Source organism: Gossypium arboreum, chromosome 10 (assembly GCF_025698485.1).
Source record: "Gossypium arboreum isolate Shixiya-1 chromosome 10, ASM2569848v2, whole genome shotgun sequence".
Lineage (NCBI taxonomy): Eukaryota > Viridiplantae > Streptophyta > Magnoliopsida > Malvales > Malvaceae > Gossypium > Gossypium arboreum.
This window is the reverse complement of record NC_069079.1, coordinates 106,609,377-106,628,506: the sequence shown is the minus strand read 5'-3', so window position 1 is coordinate 106,628,506 and position 19,130 is coordinate 106,609,377. Positions and strand designations below refer to the sequence as shown.

Below are 19,130 nucleotides of genomic sequence, written 5' to 3'. Positions count from 1 at the left end.
GTCTCAGCCGTGTGGATGACACAGCCTCAGGCATAGGTGTGTGAAGTCTGCACCTAATTTATGAAAAATCATGAATTTTAATTCGACCATAAGGGCTAGCACACGGGCATGTGACTCGGCCGTGTGTCTTCAATTTGTTCTTGGGTGACAAACAGAGAGTTACACAGGGTTGGGACACGGGCATGTGTGACCACACGGCCTGCCCACACAGAATGCCCCATATCCACACGGGCGTGTGACCCCTGTTTAGTGAAAAATTTTCTAAGCGTCGTGAAATTTTCAAAGGTTTTCGGTTTAGTCCAGAACCTCCTCCAAAGCATGTTTTGGGCATCATAGGCTCGTATTAGGGACTTTATGGTTAAATACAAAAAGATATAATTTGGACAAGAATTCATGGCTCGAAAATGTATGTTTGCTTGTGTTTAAGTCCGGTAATGCCTCATACCCTATTTCGGTATCGAATACGAGTAAAGGGTGTTTCATTATAAGTTAATAATGGTTGGTTATAAATATATATATATGAGTATATGTTTATGTTTAAGGTTATAGTATGGCAGGTTTAAGTTAATGTTTAAATGAAAATGATATAGGTAAATTAGATTGACTTTAGCATGTTTACAAATTGGATTTATATGATGTCTTATTGATGTGTTTCGATGATATAATTGTGGTACCTATAAGGGTACATTGGTTAGATACCTAGGTAGACTGTTCTGACATGTTTTGAATGTATTTGATCTAAAAAGTCTGGTAATGTTTCGTAACCCTATTCTGATGACAGATAAGGGTTAGGGATGTTACATGTCTTATTTGGCTGGGCATATACAGTGGCTTGTGTTGATAGGGGTCTAAAGTAATGAGAAACATCTAGGAAGCTTCTTCATTTCCATATCAAGCATGCTTAGGATAGGATGAAACAAGTGGCTGATCGAAGAAGTGATTGGACCTTTAACGTGGGAGAATTAGTCTATCTCAGATTGCAGCCATACAGACAACACTCATTTAGAAGGGTCCTTAACCAAAAATTAGCCCTAAAATTTTTGGGCCTTTTCTGGTGTTGGCTAAGATCAAGTCAATGGTTTATCGCCTCCAACTTCCACCAGGGTCAGGCATCCACCCTACCTTCCATGTCTTCTAACTCAATAAGCATGCTGGTAAGCAACTTGTACAGGCCATCTTACCCTTGGTTGGACCAGATGGAGCCATGACCAAAGAACCCAACCGTATTATTAATTGTCGAATGGTCCGTCAGGGTAATCATGCTGTCACTGAAGTGCTTGTAGAGTGGACCAACACTTTTCTTGAGGATGCTATGTGGGAAGTCTTCCAACATCTACAATAGCAATTTCCTTCCTTCGATCATTGAGGTAAGGATCTTTTTGCACAATGGAGTATTGATGTGGTAGTTATGTTAGTTAACCAGATGTTGTGTTTTGGTTCCAAATATGTAAATAAAGTGGTGCATTTTAGCTAAGTGATTTAGTAGCCCGTGTTTTAATGAAACGAAACATTTCACTTTAAATGAAATGGTGCATTTTTTAACCTTGGTTTACAGCTGTAGTAATAGTTGATAAATGAATTTAGGTGCAACAATCATACTTTTTCCATTTTTAGCGAAGGCTTGTAACAAGAGGAGGTTATGCAAATTGAAGAAATTGCCTTATCCCTTTTTCATTTTCTCTGTGTTTTCTCTTGCTTCTTCCTTCTTTTCTTCTCTTTTTCTATCACTTTCTGCAACAATTGTAACAGATCCCACCAATATTCTCGTTTCTCTTCCCCAAGTTTGCTTGATGACTCTCTGTTCCTCACTTCCTTAGATCTAGTTGAAGATATTAAATTTCTTTTGCCTTCATCATCATCATATATTCTATCAAGTATAGTTAAAGATATCAAGACATTGGTTTTCTTGAATCTTGAAAATGGTTAGTTTGAATTTTTTTATTTTACTTTTTGGGTGTGTAGTGAAGATTTTCAAACAATTTTTTTCCTCCAATTTTATTTTGGGATTGAAAGGAAGATGAAATCGCTTAGATCTAAAGTGGAAATAAATGTTGATGTGGTGTAAATTAATTGGATAGGCCTATTGCTGAGATAGTGGTAAGGGTTCATAGAATAATTTCTCGATCAAATGGTATATAAAGTTGTATTACATTTGAAGATTTTATTAGAGATACAATCTAATCCCAATAATTAATATTATTAGTATATTTTAATTAAATTTTTCAAAATTTTCAAAAATGATATGAATTTCAAATGTTAATATAATTGTTTGAAATGTTAATATAAATGTATAACAATCACTTCTCTAAAATTTTGATAGACAAATGAAACTAATATAGAAATAGTTAACTATATTTCAAAATGTAAAAATTAAAATTAATCAAAATACAATAAAAACTAAATTGACCAAAAACATTGACTTGCCCTATAATTTAACCTAATATATAATAGAGGGTTTCGTTTTCGAACTGTAAAGTAAGATTATATAAATCAAAATTAGCAGATAAAATCACAAAATGAATTTGTTTCTTTTCTTTGTAGAATGCAATTCACTTTGCTTCATGCTCTTTTCCGTTCTTTTTGACAATTTATTAGATATAAATTCCTTGCTTTGCTGTTGGTCTGTTCCTTTTACTGTTCTCTTTTCTAAAACCACAATTATTGGACCGTCCACTGCAGCTTTATACCCTTTACTTTTTAGTAGTTTGTGTATCACGACTTTGGGCATTTGCCATAATGTGTTTGTTTTATATATATAATTTCTCAAATTATTCATAATTTTTTAATTTAAAAGAGATAAATAACATGCTCAAAATTATTTTCTTTTATATTAATAATAATATTAATATTAATCAATTAAAACTCAATTAGGTTGTTCTTTCCAATACTCTTTCCTATGCTATAACATTATAATACATTCATAATTCAACAATGTGTAGAACATCCTAACATGTAAATAATGATACAAAATTTTTAATATGATTGATTAAAATAACATTCATTAAATTTATAAAAGAGAGATTCACTTGCACCAATATTTAATAGTAAAATTAAAGTTGTGTTATACTTTTTCATATTCTTTTATATGATTAATATTTTAAAATTTTAATCATTAAATTTATGTATATAATTATACTTGTTATGCATGTAAAATTTTAAATAAATTGATACCTATATCATATCAATTTAAAATATTATATATATTAATATGATATGTGCTCAAAGCCATCATTTAGAACTATTTAAATACAAATTATTATGAAATCTGTAAAAGAAAATGTTTCACAAGCAGAGGTAAAATGATAACATCTGCTTCATTTATTTTTTAAATTAAAATATATCTCAAGATACATATATCATCATTTTAATTTTTTAATTTTCTTTGAACAAAAAACTTTTCTATACCAACATTTGTGTATTGATATGATAAATTACACTCTTAATGAGAGAAAATATGTTAAAATCTTAAAAATTACATTATTAGAAGGGATATCATAAACACAAACTGTAAAACATATATGTAGAAAAAAAAAAAAGGATTATATTTCAAAATGTCCTTAAGAAAATGCAAAAAATCAATTAAATCCTTGTATTAAATTCACACCCAATCAAGCCTCTCTATTAACGGTTTCGTTATTGATCAAACAATTTGTTAAAATAAATTGAAGGACCAATCAAATGGTGACACGTTGCGACTTATGGTCTAATCTAATATTTTTCCATAAAAATATTAAAAATAAGAAAAAATATAGAAAATTAGAAAAATAAAAATATTAAAAATTAAAAATGAAAATTGATATAAAAATATAAAATTAACAAAACATTTTTAAAAATTATTAATATTCTATAAAAATCATAAAAATCTTAAAAATATAAAAAATTCAAAGTATTTAAATAGATATCAACTTATAAAATTATAAAAAATCATAAAAACTTGAATTGAACTGGATTAATCGATTAGATTGATTAGACCAGAATCAAAAAGGATATTGTCAGATTGGGTGGACCATTGGTCCAGTTTTGAACACCTTTGTCAGAATATTTCATTTTGATATGTGCTAATAGTTAGATAATAAAATTTTGATTTGATAAAAAAATATTAAAAATAAAAAAAAATGTTTCAACTGCGTGTTTCCCAAGTTAATTTGTCTAATGGATTTCTTCAGATTGACACCCTTGTCGATTTCGGACTAACTCGTTCAATTCAAATTTTTATGTTTTTTATACTTTTTATATGTTTATATAATTTTAATAATTTTAATATTCTTTATAAATTTTAATAATTTATTATTATTTTTAAGAATTATAATACATTTTCTAATTTTAAATATTTTAAATAAGTTTTATTAATTTTATAAATTCTTGTATAATTTATTAGATTTTTATATTTTATAATTTTAAATTTATATCAATTTTAATATTTTTATATTTTTAAAGTTTTTTTAAGAATTAATATTTTTATAAAAGAAATATTAAATTAAACTAAATGTTTTATAAATTACTATTTAATTCATCTGTGAATTTATTTTAACAGTTAATATGATGAATGAACTATAACTATAATAAAGAGGTCGCAATTTTGTTCTTTTCCATGGATAGTCAGTTTAAATACTGGCCCACAACAATAATATATCATCGCCTCTCCCAAGGCGTTAATTCGTGCTCCTCTACTACATACACCTAGGAATTCTCCTCTGTTGCTTTATAAGATGAGATTGATCCAGGGAATAGCTAATTTTAGGCGTCTTTACGCTAATTCTATAGACTTGAACACAAAATCCTACCTCTCCACGACAAAGCGTGCATTTTGCAGGCCAAGTGAACACGCAAAGGTCGTTAACACCACCATCACTTGTTCTCCATTTTATTGCAGCAATAACTTAGGATCGAGATCCCATTCAAGCAGACCCGAAATGGAGGGGATAGAGCATAGGGTAATCAAAGCCAATGGCATAAATATGCACGTCGCTGAGAAAGGGAAAGGCCCTGTAATCCTTTTCCTCCATGGATTCCCAGAGCTCTGGTATACATGGCGCCATCAGATCACTGCTTTTGCCTCGCTTGGGTACCGAGCTTTGGCTCCTGACCTGCGTGGATTTGGGGAAACGGAGGCACCCGATGATGCCTCCACCTATACCAGTTTAGACGTGGTGGGGGATCTCATTGCTCTCCTGGATGTTGTCGCCGCCGACCAGGACCAGGTTTTTGTCGTGGGACATGATTGGGGTGCCCTCATTGCCTGGTGGTTGTGCATGTTTAGACCAGACAGGGTTAAGGCTTTGGTTAACATGAGTGTTGCATTCAATCCTAGGAACCCTAATATGAAACCTCTTGAAGGTCTCAGAGCTTTGTATGGTGATGACTACTACATATGCAGATTTCAGGTTCTTGGTTCCGGTTCTCTTTTCCTTAATTTCCCTGTTTTTTTAAAGAAAATTTTAATTTTAATTATGACCCTTTGATCTAAGAAATGCAAAGAAGCTTGAAATTCTTGGTTTTTCAGATTTTTCTATAATCTCTTTATTTTAGAATCTCACATGAAGCAGTTCAATTGACATGAAATTAATTATATTTTATTCATACTTTTGTTGTTGATGTACCCTAGGTACAATCTTTTAGGTTTCTTTATGTTGGATCTACTGTTTGAAGTGTTATTTTAATCATTCTTTAGAACAATTGGAAGTGGTCTGCACTAATTTTTTATCCCATAGTTCCTATTTGAACATTATCTGCACCATGAGTCTCTGATACTCTTTCAATTGCAAAGTCTCAGAATTTTAATTTTTATTTTATTTTCCTTTTGGATGAACATTTCTGATCTATGTTACCGTACTTACGTTTAGATATGAATATATATCATATATGAATCATGTATCAAATACAAGTACTTGTAAAAAATGAATGACATAAAATCTGATGCTTGGAAATATTACAGGAGCCTGGAGTCATAGAGGCTGAGTTCAGGGAGATGGGATATGAGAGAGTTCTAAAGGGATTCTTTACATACCGTGATCCATGTCCTCTTCTTATACCAAAAGGCAAATATTTTGGACAACCAGACACTCCAATAAGCTTGCCCTCATGGTTTTCAGAGGAAGATTGCAAGTATTACCTCAGCCAATATGAGAAGAAAGGCTTCACCGGGGCATTGAACTATTACCGGAATATAAACTTGTATATATGTTTACCCTTCAACTTCCATCGATGAATGCCCAAGTTTTAAGGTATTGAGTTCTGAGTTGCTTATGTTGTTTGATATATCTTTGTTGCAGAAACTGGCAACTTACTGCACCTTGGACTGGAAGTAAAGTAAAAGTGCCGGTTAAGTTCATTGTTGGCGACCAGGATCTAACCTATAACGGTCCGGGAATCAAGGATTACCTACACAAGGGAGGTCTTAAGAAGAATGTTCCACTCTTGGAGCAAGTGGTTGTGATGGAGGGAGTGGCACACTTCCTCCAAGAAGAAAACCCTGATGAGGTCAATAAACATATACATGACTTCTTTAATAAGTTCTAATTCGCTATTTAAGATGTTTACCCCTGTTTTACTTGAAAAATGTTATTTCTGCCCATTTTAAGAACTTCAGTCAAGTATAAGATGCAAGTAAACATATCACTCTATGAAGGGTAAACGAACTTCCATTGTTTGAAATAGGCCTCCCATTGAAATAACGGGAGTAAGGAAAAACCCTCCAACAAGATACTTTGACACTCAACCACTAGATGATAGAACTTTGATATGATTTGTGACACTCCACATCCAACACGATTATCGAATTTGAATGCATAAAGTCATAATAATTATACATGCATGCAATAATTAATTATAAAATTTTCATTATGCGAAAGAAAATTGTACTAATTAATAGTCAAATTTGTCCACACATATTGGTTCAAGTTTCTATGGGGTCATATATGGATTTAGGATTCAAATTCAAATCCAAATTATCAAAATTCAACAATGTGTCTCGAGATAATAAAATCATATCTCGAGACATGCCTCCTTTGTTTTCTTATTTTTGCTTTGAAGTTAATTCATATCTCAAGACAATGACCTTTTTGCTTTGAGATAGGTCTCAAGACATAGTTTCCTTATTTTAGACCTTTAGCTTCCATATTTTGTTGTCTTGAGACATAATAGCCTGTCTCGAGACATGCTTAGTAAATTTTGAGGCCTACACTTGAAAATGCATAATTTGGTCATTTTTGTTTGTATTGTTTGGATACCAAACAATAATTTTGCCTATAATGCACCTTATATACCAATGAAGAGAACTCCTAAACAAGCCTAACTAGCCAACATATTATCATTCACCATGATACGAGATAGGGGAAGAAAATCATATTCAAGTTGTTTAACTTGAAAAAGAAATATTTAAATCTGACTTGAAAAGAAGAAACCAAACAAGTTTAGAAAAATAAAGAAAAGAAAAATAACTAAAATGAGAAATGTAAGAAAAAGAATAAATATTCAGAACAATAAAGAAATAAATAAACTGTGGGGTATGCATTGTATTTTCAACCGAATAGACGGGGACGTTGCGATGTGGCGACTTGTTCCCCACATAAATCGATTTTCTTCTCCCAGTTAAACTTTGATTACTCTAGGGACATTTTAGTATGATTAGACATCTAATTTTAAACTATTTAAAAGGGGTCTTGTATCCTTGTTTTGAGAGGTCTTACTTTTCTTTTGGGGGTGACAAGATGTAATTGTAAATGAATTTTGGTGAGAGTTTTCGTGGTAACAATGGATAGAATTTTGTTCCCGACTTAGGGTTTTGATTTTAGGGTTTGGGTTTGTATGTTTAATACATTTAAGTTTATTTTCTCCATATTGTACTATTATTTGTTAACTCATTTTGTAAAAAGTCGAAGCCTCCTTTGCCCGTAGTTTTTATCCTCTTTAGAAAAGTTTTTCTCACAAAATTTGTGTTCAATCTTCTCTGTATTTTCTATTTAGTTGTTTATACGGGTCAATTCTCAACAAAATAGTAAACTTCAAATGCACAAACAATATTATTATTGGTTATGTAATTTTAATATATATTTAAAAATATTGCATTTATTTTCACATTTTTATTTTGTAATAGTAAATTTTAAAATTTGTAACACATGATTACCATAACTCATTTTAATATGATATTACAAATATTAATGGAAATCATTGAAAATAAACAAAATAGTTATTATGTAAAGTTAAATCGGTAAAATACGTTAAATTTTTATAGTTTTATTTTAATGAAGAATTACATCTATTAGTTTTATTGAAATATTGATTTAAATATTATATTGTAGAGAAATAAAAGTTTTTTAATATTATAAAAGAAATAATTTAATATTATTATAAGTTTGTATAAAAGATATAACTTAAATTTGTATAAAAATTCGTAGAAAATTTAATTGTAAATTATATATATTTTATTTATACTATACTTAAAAATATAGTTCAAAATTTAAAATAGAACATAATACAAAAATTATTATAAATATAAATAATATTTATCTTAATTTTTCATTATTAAATTTTTAATTTAAGATAATTAGATAATTTTATTTATCTAAATTAAATTTAAATAGATAAATTTAATATATTTAAATATATACCATTAATATATGTCTATATATTTTAAAATTTATTTTAAATTATTTATTTAAATTTAAAATTATCATAAAATATATTATTTATCTTAACATTTTATTATTTAATTTAAGTAATTAATATTTTACTATAATTATTCAATACTTAAACTTTATTCATTTCAATTACTTAGTTAAAATAAATTTAAATTAATGATGGTAATTATATTAAAAAACATATTTATAAATAAATTATATTTTAATTAATACATACAACAACCCATCACGAGAAAGAAAACCAATTATTATATAAATGTTAGTGATTTCTTATTTTAGGAAAAATAAATCAACCTAATTATTAATAAAAGTACTTTTAAAATCAATAACTTTAAATAAATAAATAAATAAACTAGGTAACTTATAATTTTTTATGAAAAACCTATTTTGGCGTTGGAAGATTTTAACATGCCAATAATACCCTATTTACTTCTAATGACTTATGAGAAAAACCTATTTTGACCTTGAATTTTTAAAAATACCAATAGTATTCCGATATACTTCCAATGACGAGTTGGTTTTATCTTATATGTAGATGCATGACTTAAACATCTTTTTCAATAATACGGGACTTATATTAATGTCGTAGAAAATAATTATTTCATAATTATTATATTACATTATTTGTACTAACAAGTAGTTGAATGAAGATTTCTTTTCCAAGCATTTGGACAAAGTTCAAATTTTGAAGTCATTATTATTAAAAGTTTTATTTGAATACCACCCTTACTAAAATAGGATTAGTCTCAAATGTAAAATGGATAAAAACACTTTTTATTATAATAAAATTACATTACATCATTTTATTATTTATTGTCTTTTAAATATTTATTTATTTATTGAAGTTTGCATAAAAAATTAACTAATTTAAATTCTGTTTGAATCAATTTGACGATTAGCTTGGGCAACACAATTGTTGGAAAATAATGGATATTTTGAAACTTTGAGGCATATTATTTTATTGATAAAATTGAAAGTTTGAATAATAAATTATTGATTTATATTCTATATAATAATATGCTCAAAATTGTTGAGTGGTAGATGATAAATTGATGCTCAAATTAAATAATAGTTCTGTCACTTGATCAATAGTTGTATCTTTTGAACAATTGTATCTCTTGGTGAATAGAATCGTTGCTTTTGGTTTAATATTGCATCTTTTCATTCATTGTTTTTGTTTACTTATATCTATTAACTTTTCAACAAAACTCTTCATGAATCGGTCTAAATCTCTTAATTCATTTCCTCTCCTCTATAAAAAGCCAAGTTAGAAGACTTCCAAAACCCATCATCAAAAACTATTAATATAAAAAATTCCTTCTAAATTCATTCCTCCTGGTGATAGAGAAAGGCAAGATTATGTTTGATTGATCATTGTTGCTGTGCTACTACTGTGATTGTTTGTTGTTGTATATTGGAAACAAACATCCAACATTACACAAAACACTGAGGAAAGGTCGAATCTATCCTAAGGAAACTATTCATACAGACCTCAATAAAATTCTTCTTCTAATTTTCAACTCTGTCTAATTATAGGCATTTTGTTGTGTTACTGCTACTGCATTGTATTGCATTATTATTGTTACTGACATATTAATACTACATACGATATTATATTTTTCTTACATTCTAAAGAAAAATGATTTGTTGTAGTTTTAATCTAAGGCATACAAATTACCATCGTAACTTATTTAGGTTGGTTTGTACTTTTGTTTCATATTTTAATTTCATTACGGATTCTGGTTTTTTATTCTGGATACAAAAAAATGTCTCATACATCAAACAACTCATCCAATTCAAAAGCTGAGGCGATTGTCGCTATTTAGGCTCAAGCTGCGAGCCAAACGTTACTTGTAACTATGAGTCACAATGAAAAGCCTACGAAATTCACAAGAGATAATTTTAAAACATAGCAACAGAAAATGTTGTTCTATTTGACCATGTTGAATATGGCAAAATTTCTGAAGGATAATGCTCCTATTTTTAGAGAGGATGAGGAAGATGTTATTACTGCTTTCAACATTGCCAAATTATGGAACAACTCTAATTTCATATGTCGTAACTGCATTTTGAACGGTTTATCTGATGAAATTTATAAAGTATACAATATCAAGAAAACGACTAAGGAATTATGGGAATTGCTGGACCATAATACGAAACTGAAGATGCTAGTGTTAAGAAATTCTTAGTTGCTAAGTTCTTAAACTTTGTAATGGTTGATTCTAAAACTGTTGTAAATCACATAGAATTCCAACTGATCATTCATCGTATTCTCACAGAAGAGATGGTTATAAGTGAATCCTTTCAAGTGACAGCCATTATTGAATAACTTTCCCCTACTTGGAATGACTTCAAGAATTATCTTAAACATAAAAGGAAAGAAATGGCAGTGAAAGATCTAGTTAGCAAACTTCAAATTGAAGAAGACAATCGAGGTGCGACTAAAAGGATAAACAAAGCAACCAATCCTAACTTTGTCAAGGCAAATGTAGTGGAAGTCAATAAGGACTCCAAGAAAAGAAAACATTCTCAGACTGGGTCTAAACTAGGACCAAAAAGCAGTGTATTTAAGAAGCCAAAATTCCAAGGAAATTCTTTAATTGCAATAAGATGGGACACAAGTCATCCTATTGTAGGCTTCTAAAAAGGGCCAAAACAAACGAGGCCAACGCTGTGGAAAATATTTCTACGTAAGTATCTGATCCTAACCTCTGCGCTGTGATTTCTGAAGTCAACTTGGTTGATTCAAATCTAATAAAATGGTGGCTTTGATACTGGTGCCACACTTCATATTATCTTTGACAAAGACTCCTTTGTTGAGTTGGCTCCTTGTGAGAAAGAGGAGAAGTTTTATATGGGCAATACTGCAACTTCCAAGGTCAAGGAGAAATGCAATGTGATTTTGAAGATGACTTCTAACAAAGAGTTGAAACTTCAAAATGTGTTGTATATGCCTAACATACGTAAGAACTTTTTCTTTGGGACCCTTCTAAGCATGCATGGCTTTAAGATGATATTTAAATCCCAGAAGTTAGTTTTTTCAAAAGGGGGAACACTTGTGGGAAAGGGATATGTATTAAATGATATGTAGAAACTCAACGCTATATCTGTAGAAGCTAATACTATGAATAAGAATGATGTTTCTTTTTTTGCTTATATGCTTGAGTCATTTGATTTATGACATGGTCGGCTCGGACATGTTAATTCTGATACTTTACGTAGATTAATTAACTTAGAGCACATTTCTTCATTTCACATTAATTATAATCATAAATGTAAAACGTGTGTTGAGGCAAAACTAACAAGGTCTTCATTTCAATCTGTTGAAAGAAATATTGAACCACTTGATCTAATACATAGTGATATTTGTAACTTAAATTTTATTCAAACTAGAGGAGGGAATAAATATTTTATTACCTTCATTGATGATAGTACAAAATATTGCTATGTATATTTGCTTAAAAGCAAAGGTGACGCTAGAGGAGAAAATAAATATTTTATTACCTTCATTAATGTTAGTACAAAATATTGCTATATATATTTGCTTAAAGGAAATATGAAGCTACAGAGAAATTTGTTCTCTATGAGCAGGAAGTTGAAAGTCAACTTAATAAAAGAATTAAAAGGGTGAGAAGTGGCCGTAGTAGTGACTATGTTGAACCATTTGGTAAATTTTGTGCACAACATGATAATATTCATGAAGTGACACCACCATACTCTCCTCAATCCAATGGAGTAGCAGAGTGAAAAAATCAAACCCTAAAAGAAAAGATGAACACAATGCTAGGAAGTTTTGGGTTGTCACAGAACATGTGGGTGGAAGCTATTTTATCAATGAACTACCTTTTAAATAAGGTGCCTCATAAGAAAAAGAACAAGGCACCATATGAGTTATGGAAGGGCAGAAAACCTTCCTACAACTACTTGAAAGTTTAGAGGTGTCTTGCAAAGGTAACGGTTCCTTTACTAAAGCAAATGAAAATAGGTCCTAAAACGGTGGATTGTAATTTCATTGGTTATGCACACCACAACAATACATATCAATTTCTTGTGCATGAATAAAAGAATCTTGAAATTCACAAGAATATGATATTGGAATCTAAATATGCCTCATTTTTTGAAAATATATTCCCTTATAAAATAGGGAAGTTGGGTCAAATTCAACAAAACGTATTTCAGAGACTATTGATAGTTAAGACTTTCAACAAAAGGTTGAAGTCGGGCAGAGCTAAGAAGTAAAAAGGACAAGGGTGAAAAAGTCCTTTGGATAAAATTTTCTAACCTATATGCTAGAAATTAAACCTCAAACTTATAGTGAAGATACAATCAACTAAAAGCACATTTTGGAAAGATGCTATCAAGAGTGAAATTGATTCCATAATGAAAAATAATATGTGGGAATTAGTAGATCTACCTCAAGGAATTAAACCACTAAATTCTAAATGCATTTTCAAGCGAAAAATAAAAGCAGATGGAACAATTGATAAGTACAAGGCGATATTGGTTATAAAAGGTTATAGATAAAAGGAAAGCCTTGACTACTTTTATACATTTTCTCTTGTATCAAGAATAACTTCTATAAGGATGATACTTGCTATTGTTGCTTTGTGGAATCTAGAAGTTCATCAAATGGATATTAAGAAACTTTTCAAAATGGAGATTTCGATGAGGAGATTTACATGGAACAACCTGAGGGTCATGTAGCTCTAGGGTAAGAAAGAAAAGTCTGTAGATTGGTGAAGTCTTTGTATGGACTTAAGCAAGCACCAAAACAGTGGCATGAAAAGTTTGACAGTGTCATGATATCAAATAGATTTAAAATTAGTAAGTGTGACACATGTGTGTATGTCAAAACCACTGTTGATGGATATGAATTTCTATGTTTATATGTTGGCGACATACTCATTGTTGGAAGTAACAATGAAATGGTAAAACATACCAAAAACTTGTTAAATTCAAGATTTGACATGAAAGATACAGGACTTGTTTGACATGATTTTGGGCATCCAAATCAAAAGGTCATCTGAAGGTCTCGTATTGACTTAATCACACTACATAGACAAGATTCTTGAGAAATTTGGCAAGGATGATTTTGGTGTAGCAAGAACTTCGATCTATATAAGTCAACATCTGTCAAAAAACAAAGGTGAAAGTGTTGACCAAGTGGAATCTGCAAGAGTCATAGGCAATCTAATATACCTTATGAGTTGCACTAGACTTGATATTGCTTTCACTATAAGCAGTTTAAGCATATTCAAAAGAAATCCAGGGAAGAATCACTGGAAAACGATTGTTAGAGTACTAAGATATCTCAGATATACTCGAAACTACGGATTGCATTATTTTAGAGATCCTACTATGTTAGAAGGATTCTCCAATGCCAGTTGGATATCTGATATTCAAGATGCCAAGGCACAAGTGGTTATATTTTCATATTGGGAGGATGGGTTGTTTCATGGAAATCCTCAAGGCAAATGACTATATCAAGATCCACAATGGAATCTGAGTTGACTTCCCCCTATCACTTAAAGGCCGGAAGAAAGTTTGAATTTCCTACAGCGTATAGAATGACTACAAAACTTTTTAGAGGATATTCCTGAATGGTCAAAGCCTATGCCCACAATATGCATATATTGTGATGACCAAGCAACAATTGGTAGAACACAGAACGTAATGTATAATGGTAAGTCGAAACACATGCGTCATCAACATAATACCATTAGACAACTGATCTCAATTGAAGTTATCTCTATTGATTTTGTAAGATCAAAGATAACAATACGAATTCGCTAACCAAATGGTTAAACCGAGATCAAGTTGATAAAACATCGAAAGGAATGAGACCAAAGGCCATGAATATTTAAGGTGTTATGTGAAGGAAAACCCAACCTAGTTGACTAGAGATCCTAATATCCAGGTTCAATGGGACAACCTACTTGCATAGACCTTGTGAGGTCATTTTGGGAGTTTTTATCCCAATTCCATTCCTATGATGAAAATAGTGATTAAAATATGAAAAAGGTTAAGTAATGCTTTTAATGACCATTGTGTGTTTCAATAAAACAAACAACATAAATCACCTATGTGAGAGTGAAGTGGGGCCGCTTCAAGGAGATTATTAGGGCATAGTTTTCTAAGCTCTTGCAGAATCAGGAGGATGTTCACGGCCATATGAGCATACCCATGAGAACCAAAATCTTGCCAATGAGGTATTTGTTTGAGGTATATCATCGTTTACACAAATGATAGAATAGTTCAAGGACATCGCGTCTACTGGTCAACTAGTAAAGTAAATATACTTTCACAAGAGAAGGTTCAAGGGTTGATGCCTACCTACCTATCAAATACCGAACATAGAATCTATCACCTATTTGAGTCTTTGAGACTCTGATAATACTCTAGGATGACATATTTTTATGTATTAATTATATTTATTTTGAGTATGATCATGCTAATTTGAGCTATTTATGGTTTTTTATCTTATGGGTACTAAATTGGAGGAAAAATGAAATTTGGGGCTAAAAGCGTGAATTTAAAGTGAAATTGGGCCAGCATGCAAAGTAGGAAAGAAGTGGTGCCGAAAATGCAAAGTGTAAAAGATTTTGTGAGCAAAAAATGCAAAAGAAGAGATTTTATAGCACAAGACTCTATTTTAAATTCCAATTATATTAGGATAATTATTAAGGATTATTATTTAGATTTAATTTTAGTTTTTACTTTTATTTATCCTTATTTTTCTTTAATTATCTTTATTTAATTGTATTTATCTTTTAGAATTTAATTAGGAATAGACTATGTAATATCCTGAATTAGGGCTTAATCAGAATAGTGGTTTCGTGACCAAAAATTTGAGATAGAAATAATTATTTTACAATGATTTTGATGTTTATGATATGATTGCATGATTGTGTGAAAATTTCGTGATGAAATTCTATGCCTAAAGTGCTTAAATTGAAAGTAGGGACTAAATCGAATAAGTTGCAAAACTTGCATTCTAGAAGTTTTTAGTATGAAATTGTTTTGGAATATTAATGAGGAGGTCTTAAATAGAAATTTGACTAATTTTAAGTTCATGGACAAAATTAGGACATGGAAGGAATTTTTGGAAAGTTTAGTAGTAAGGGTATTTTGGTCATTTAGTTATTAAAATGAATTAAAAACAAAATTAAAAGCCAATTTTTGTCCATCTTCTTCATTAGGCCAAAATTTCAAGGGTTCTCCATAGCTAGGGTTTGTTTCAAGCTTCCAAGCTCCATAGTAAGTGATTCCAAGCCCCGTTTTTAATGTTCTTTACGTTTTTCGAATCCCGGAAGCTCGATTAAGCTTATGCTAGCAATAATTCAACCTAGGGTTTATATTTGGAAAAAATACCCATAGGTGAAATTTGTGTATTTTGATGTTTTATGATAGAATATGGGGTTTTAAATTATGTTAGACAACTTGTGCTACTCGGTTTTTAGTGAAAACGAGTAAAAGGGCTTAATCGGTAAAAATACCTAATAGTCACAAGTATATGTTAGAGAGAGAATTTGATGTTGCCATATAAGGGAAAAGTGATCAGCATGTTATAAAACATAAGAATAAGGAATAAAGTTTAATTCCGAGCCTAGGGGCAAAAGTGTAATTATGCAAAAGTTTAGGGCAAAAGTGTAATTTTTTAAAGTTAAGTATTAAATGCTGTTTTGATAAATGTATGTATTAAATAAGATTAATTTGGTATTATAGATCAAGAAAAACGAGATTCAAGTCGTGATCGAGGAAAAGAAAAGATTGTGGACTAAATTGTAAAATCTTTATATTTTGGTACCAAGGTAAGTTCATGTGTAAATAATGTAGCATAAATGTTATTTTTAAGTTATTAATGTTAATTATATGATATGCTGATTTGTAATCGTGAAATATTATGCTTTGTGGTTAATGTTGAGTAATATGCAAATTATGTTTACTACTTGATAAATATGAATTGCTACCGAGTATCGGTTCCGATATTCCATGGAAGATGGCAAATGTGAGATCGAGGGAAAAAGCCCGTTTGAACCTTAGGAATAGATTAGGATACAAGTGACATGTCACTAGGATGGTTGAGCATCCGAACTCGTTGAGTTGAGTCCGAGTTCACTTATGGATGCGAGCGTCCGAACTTGTTGAGTTGAGTCCGAGTTCGTGAGATGTAACTAGGCATCCGAACTCGTTGAGTTGAGTCCGAGTTCATTTATGGATGCGAACGCTCGAGCTCGTTGAGTTGATTCCAAGTTCACTTAGGGGCGGGTTACATGATTTCTTGATTACATATGTGGCACTTATGTGCAAATTATCCATGTATCCGAGTTATATTCCGATGTGTTCAACGGGTGAAATTTCTAGTTTAATGGAAGAGCACTTAAGATATAAGTGACGTTTTGGGTAAGTGTTGTGAAATGGACACTTTGGACAGGTATGTTCTTAACCCTCTGGTTGAAAATAGATACAACAACGATAAGGTGGTAAGATGATGAATGATGTTTAAAGATGTGATATATGTTTTGGTGGTACCATGCTAAAGTTGTTTGGTATATTTGTATTGTTATGTTACTTGTTATTTACATATGAACTTAATAAGCATTTATGCTTACTCCTTCCTTTTCATTCACTGTAGTTTTGAACAAGCCGGCTCAGGAATTGGGACAGGTCGAAAGTTTGATCACACTATCCAAAGGACTTTTATCTTGGTAAATCGCTTGTACAACTACTTAAGTATGGCATGTATAGCAATATACTTATTTTGTGTAAATAATTTTATGATATGGCCATGTTTGGTTGATAAAATGTTTGATATTGATAAGTCATGGTGATGGCTAATTTAGATCATGTTTGATATCATGGAAGTTTAATAGGTTATCTAGTTCATAAAAATTCATGGAAAGATGAAACTTGCCTTAAAAAATAATATTGCTGCAGCAATGACATGAATTTGAAAAATCACTAAAAATAGTATAAATGGAACTAAATGATGAGTAAGTTATGAAATTGAAGCTTAATGAGTCTATTTTCGTATAGATTGAACAAAACAGAATATAAATTATATTTTATGAGATATTTAAACTTTTGCAAAACAGGGCGAGTGATTTGGATCCCCTGTTCGACTTTAAAATTCATAATAAATTTTACTAAAATAATTAGAAGTTTTTATTTATATGTACAGATTCCTTGTTGAGTCTAGTTTTAATAGAAACAAACATTGAAATTTTGTGTATAGATATATCTGATTAAGTAATACACGAGTTCGAGTAGTCGAACCACAAAGCAGGGGATACTTTAATTAATAAACTGTACTAATTTTTCCAATAAAAAAATTCTAGAAAAAAATTAGTAAATAGATATATGAGTCTAGATTCAGGGAAAATTTACGGATCTTGATTTGAGTGTCGTAACTCGAGATATGATTTTTTCTTGTAACTGTGACGCGAGTAGCTAGAAAGCTGTGAATGTAGAAACAAATGATTTGAAGTTCTTAAATTGATAAATTATGTTCGGTAACCCCTCAAGCTCGACTCCGGTGATGGTCTCGGGTGTGGGGGCGTTACAGACTAGGTTTTCTAGTACTATAAATAGAGGATGGAGTGACACAATTTTCACTGATTTTTTTCTGTAAACATTCTTTCCCCATAAAATTTAGCCTTTTATTCTTTTCATATTTTTTTCAATAAAAATTTCATTTCCATTATATTTATTTCTTTTTCCCCAAAAAACATGAGCCACTAAATCTATCTAGCCGAAGGTTGTCAAAGTTCCCCAAAAAGGGTTCATGAGGCTTAGGATTCATACTTAGCCTTCTCGACGAGTATTCATTATTTCTCCGCATTACGGGGCTGACACTTTCGTCCATGTCCCTTAAAAGGTGATTTTTTCATTATATGCAAAGGCGACCGCTTTGTATATTTTGGGCAGTTCGTTAGCTTACTGTGTCAGAAGTTGGCGAGCCCAAGAGATAAAATGGCGTGGGATTCGCCATTGAGAAGTGATGATCTAGCATAAAATGATCCCAAAGAAGTGATTGTTGGCTAGAGTCAGATTCTGTTAAATCATAAGTCTAAATTCTTGGAGCTGATGGTTGTAGGCATCCTCTTCCACAATAACTGGCTTATTCTATTTGAGAAGGATCATTTAAAAGCCGAGGATTGAACCCAAGGCAGATCAAGGCAACCGGAGGCTAGAATCTCCCCATAAAAACTCATTTTTCCTCAACTCTACTTATTTCTACTATTTCAATTTTAATTTTCGTAATTTCAATTTAATCCAAACTTTTAATTCTATTTTTTTTATCTTTCCAGGTACGCAGGTTTTCTTGCGCACAATTCTATCTGGGATTTAGAGGAACAAACAATTGTGCAAATTCGGTCCCTGAGGATTTGACCCTACTTCCCTTATACTATTATTTTTATTATTTTATGGGGATAGGATATTTTTGGTGCTCTCAACGATCGCATCAAATTTTGGCACTGTTGCCGAGGA

General features: G+C 30.9%; 1 protein-coding gene across 1 annotated transcript; it reads left to right on the top strand.

The window, feature by feature from the left end:
* The first annotated feature begins 4,573 nt into the window (after positions 1 to 4,573).
* LOC108486956 (uncharacterized) lies at positions 4,574 to 6,634 on the top strand. The gene is made up of 3 exons (XM_017791124.2): positions 4,574 to 5,384; positions 5,936 to 6,174; positions 6,273 to 6,634. The coding sequence occupies exons 1-3, from the start codon at positions 4,710 to 4,712 to the stop codon at positions 6,517 to 6,519; spliced, it is 1,161 nt and encodes a 386-aa protein (XP_017646613.1). The 5' UTR covers positions 4,574 to 4,709; the 3' UTR covers positions 6,520 to 6,634.
* Positions 6,635 to 19,130: the final 12,496 nt, after the last annotated feature.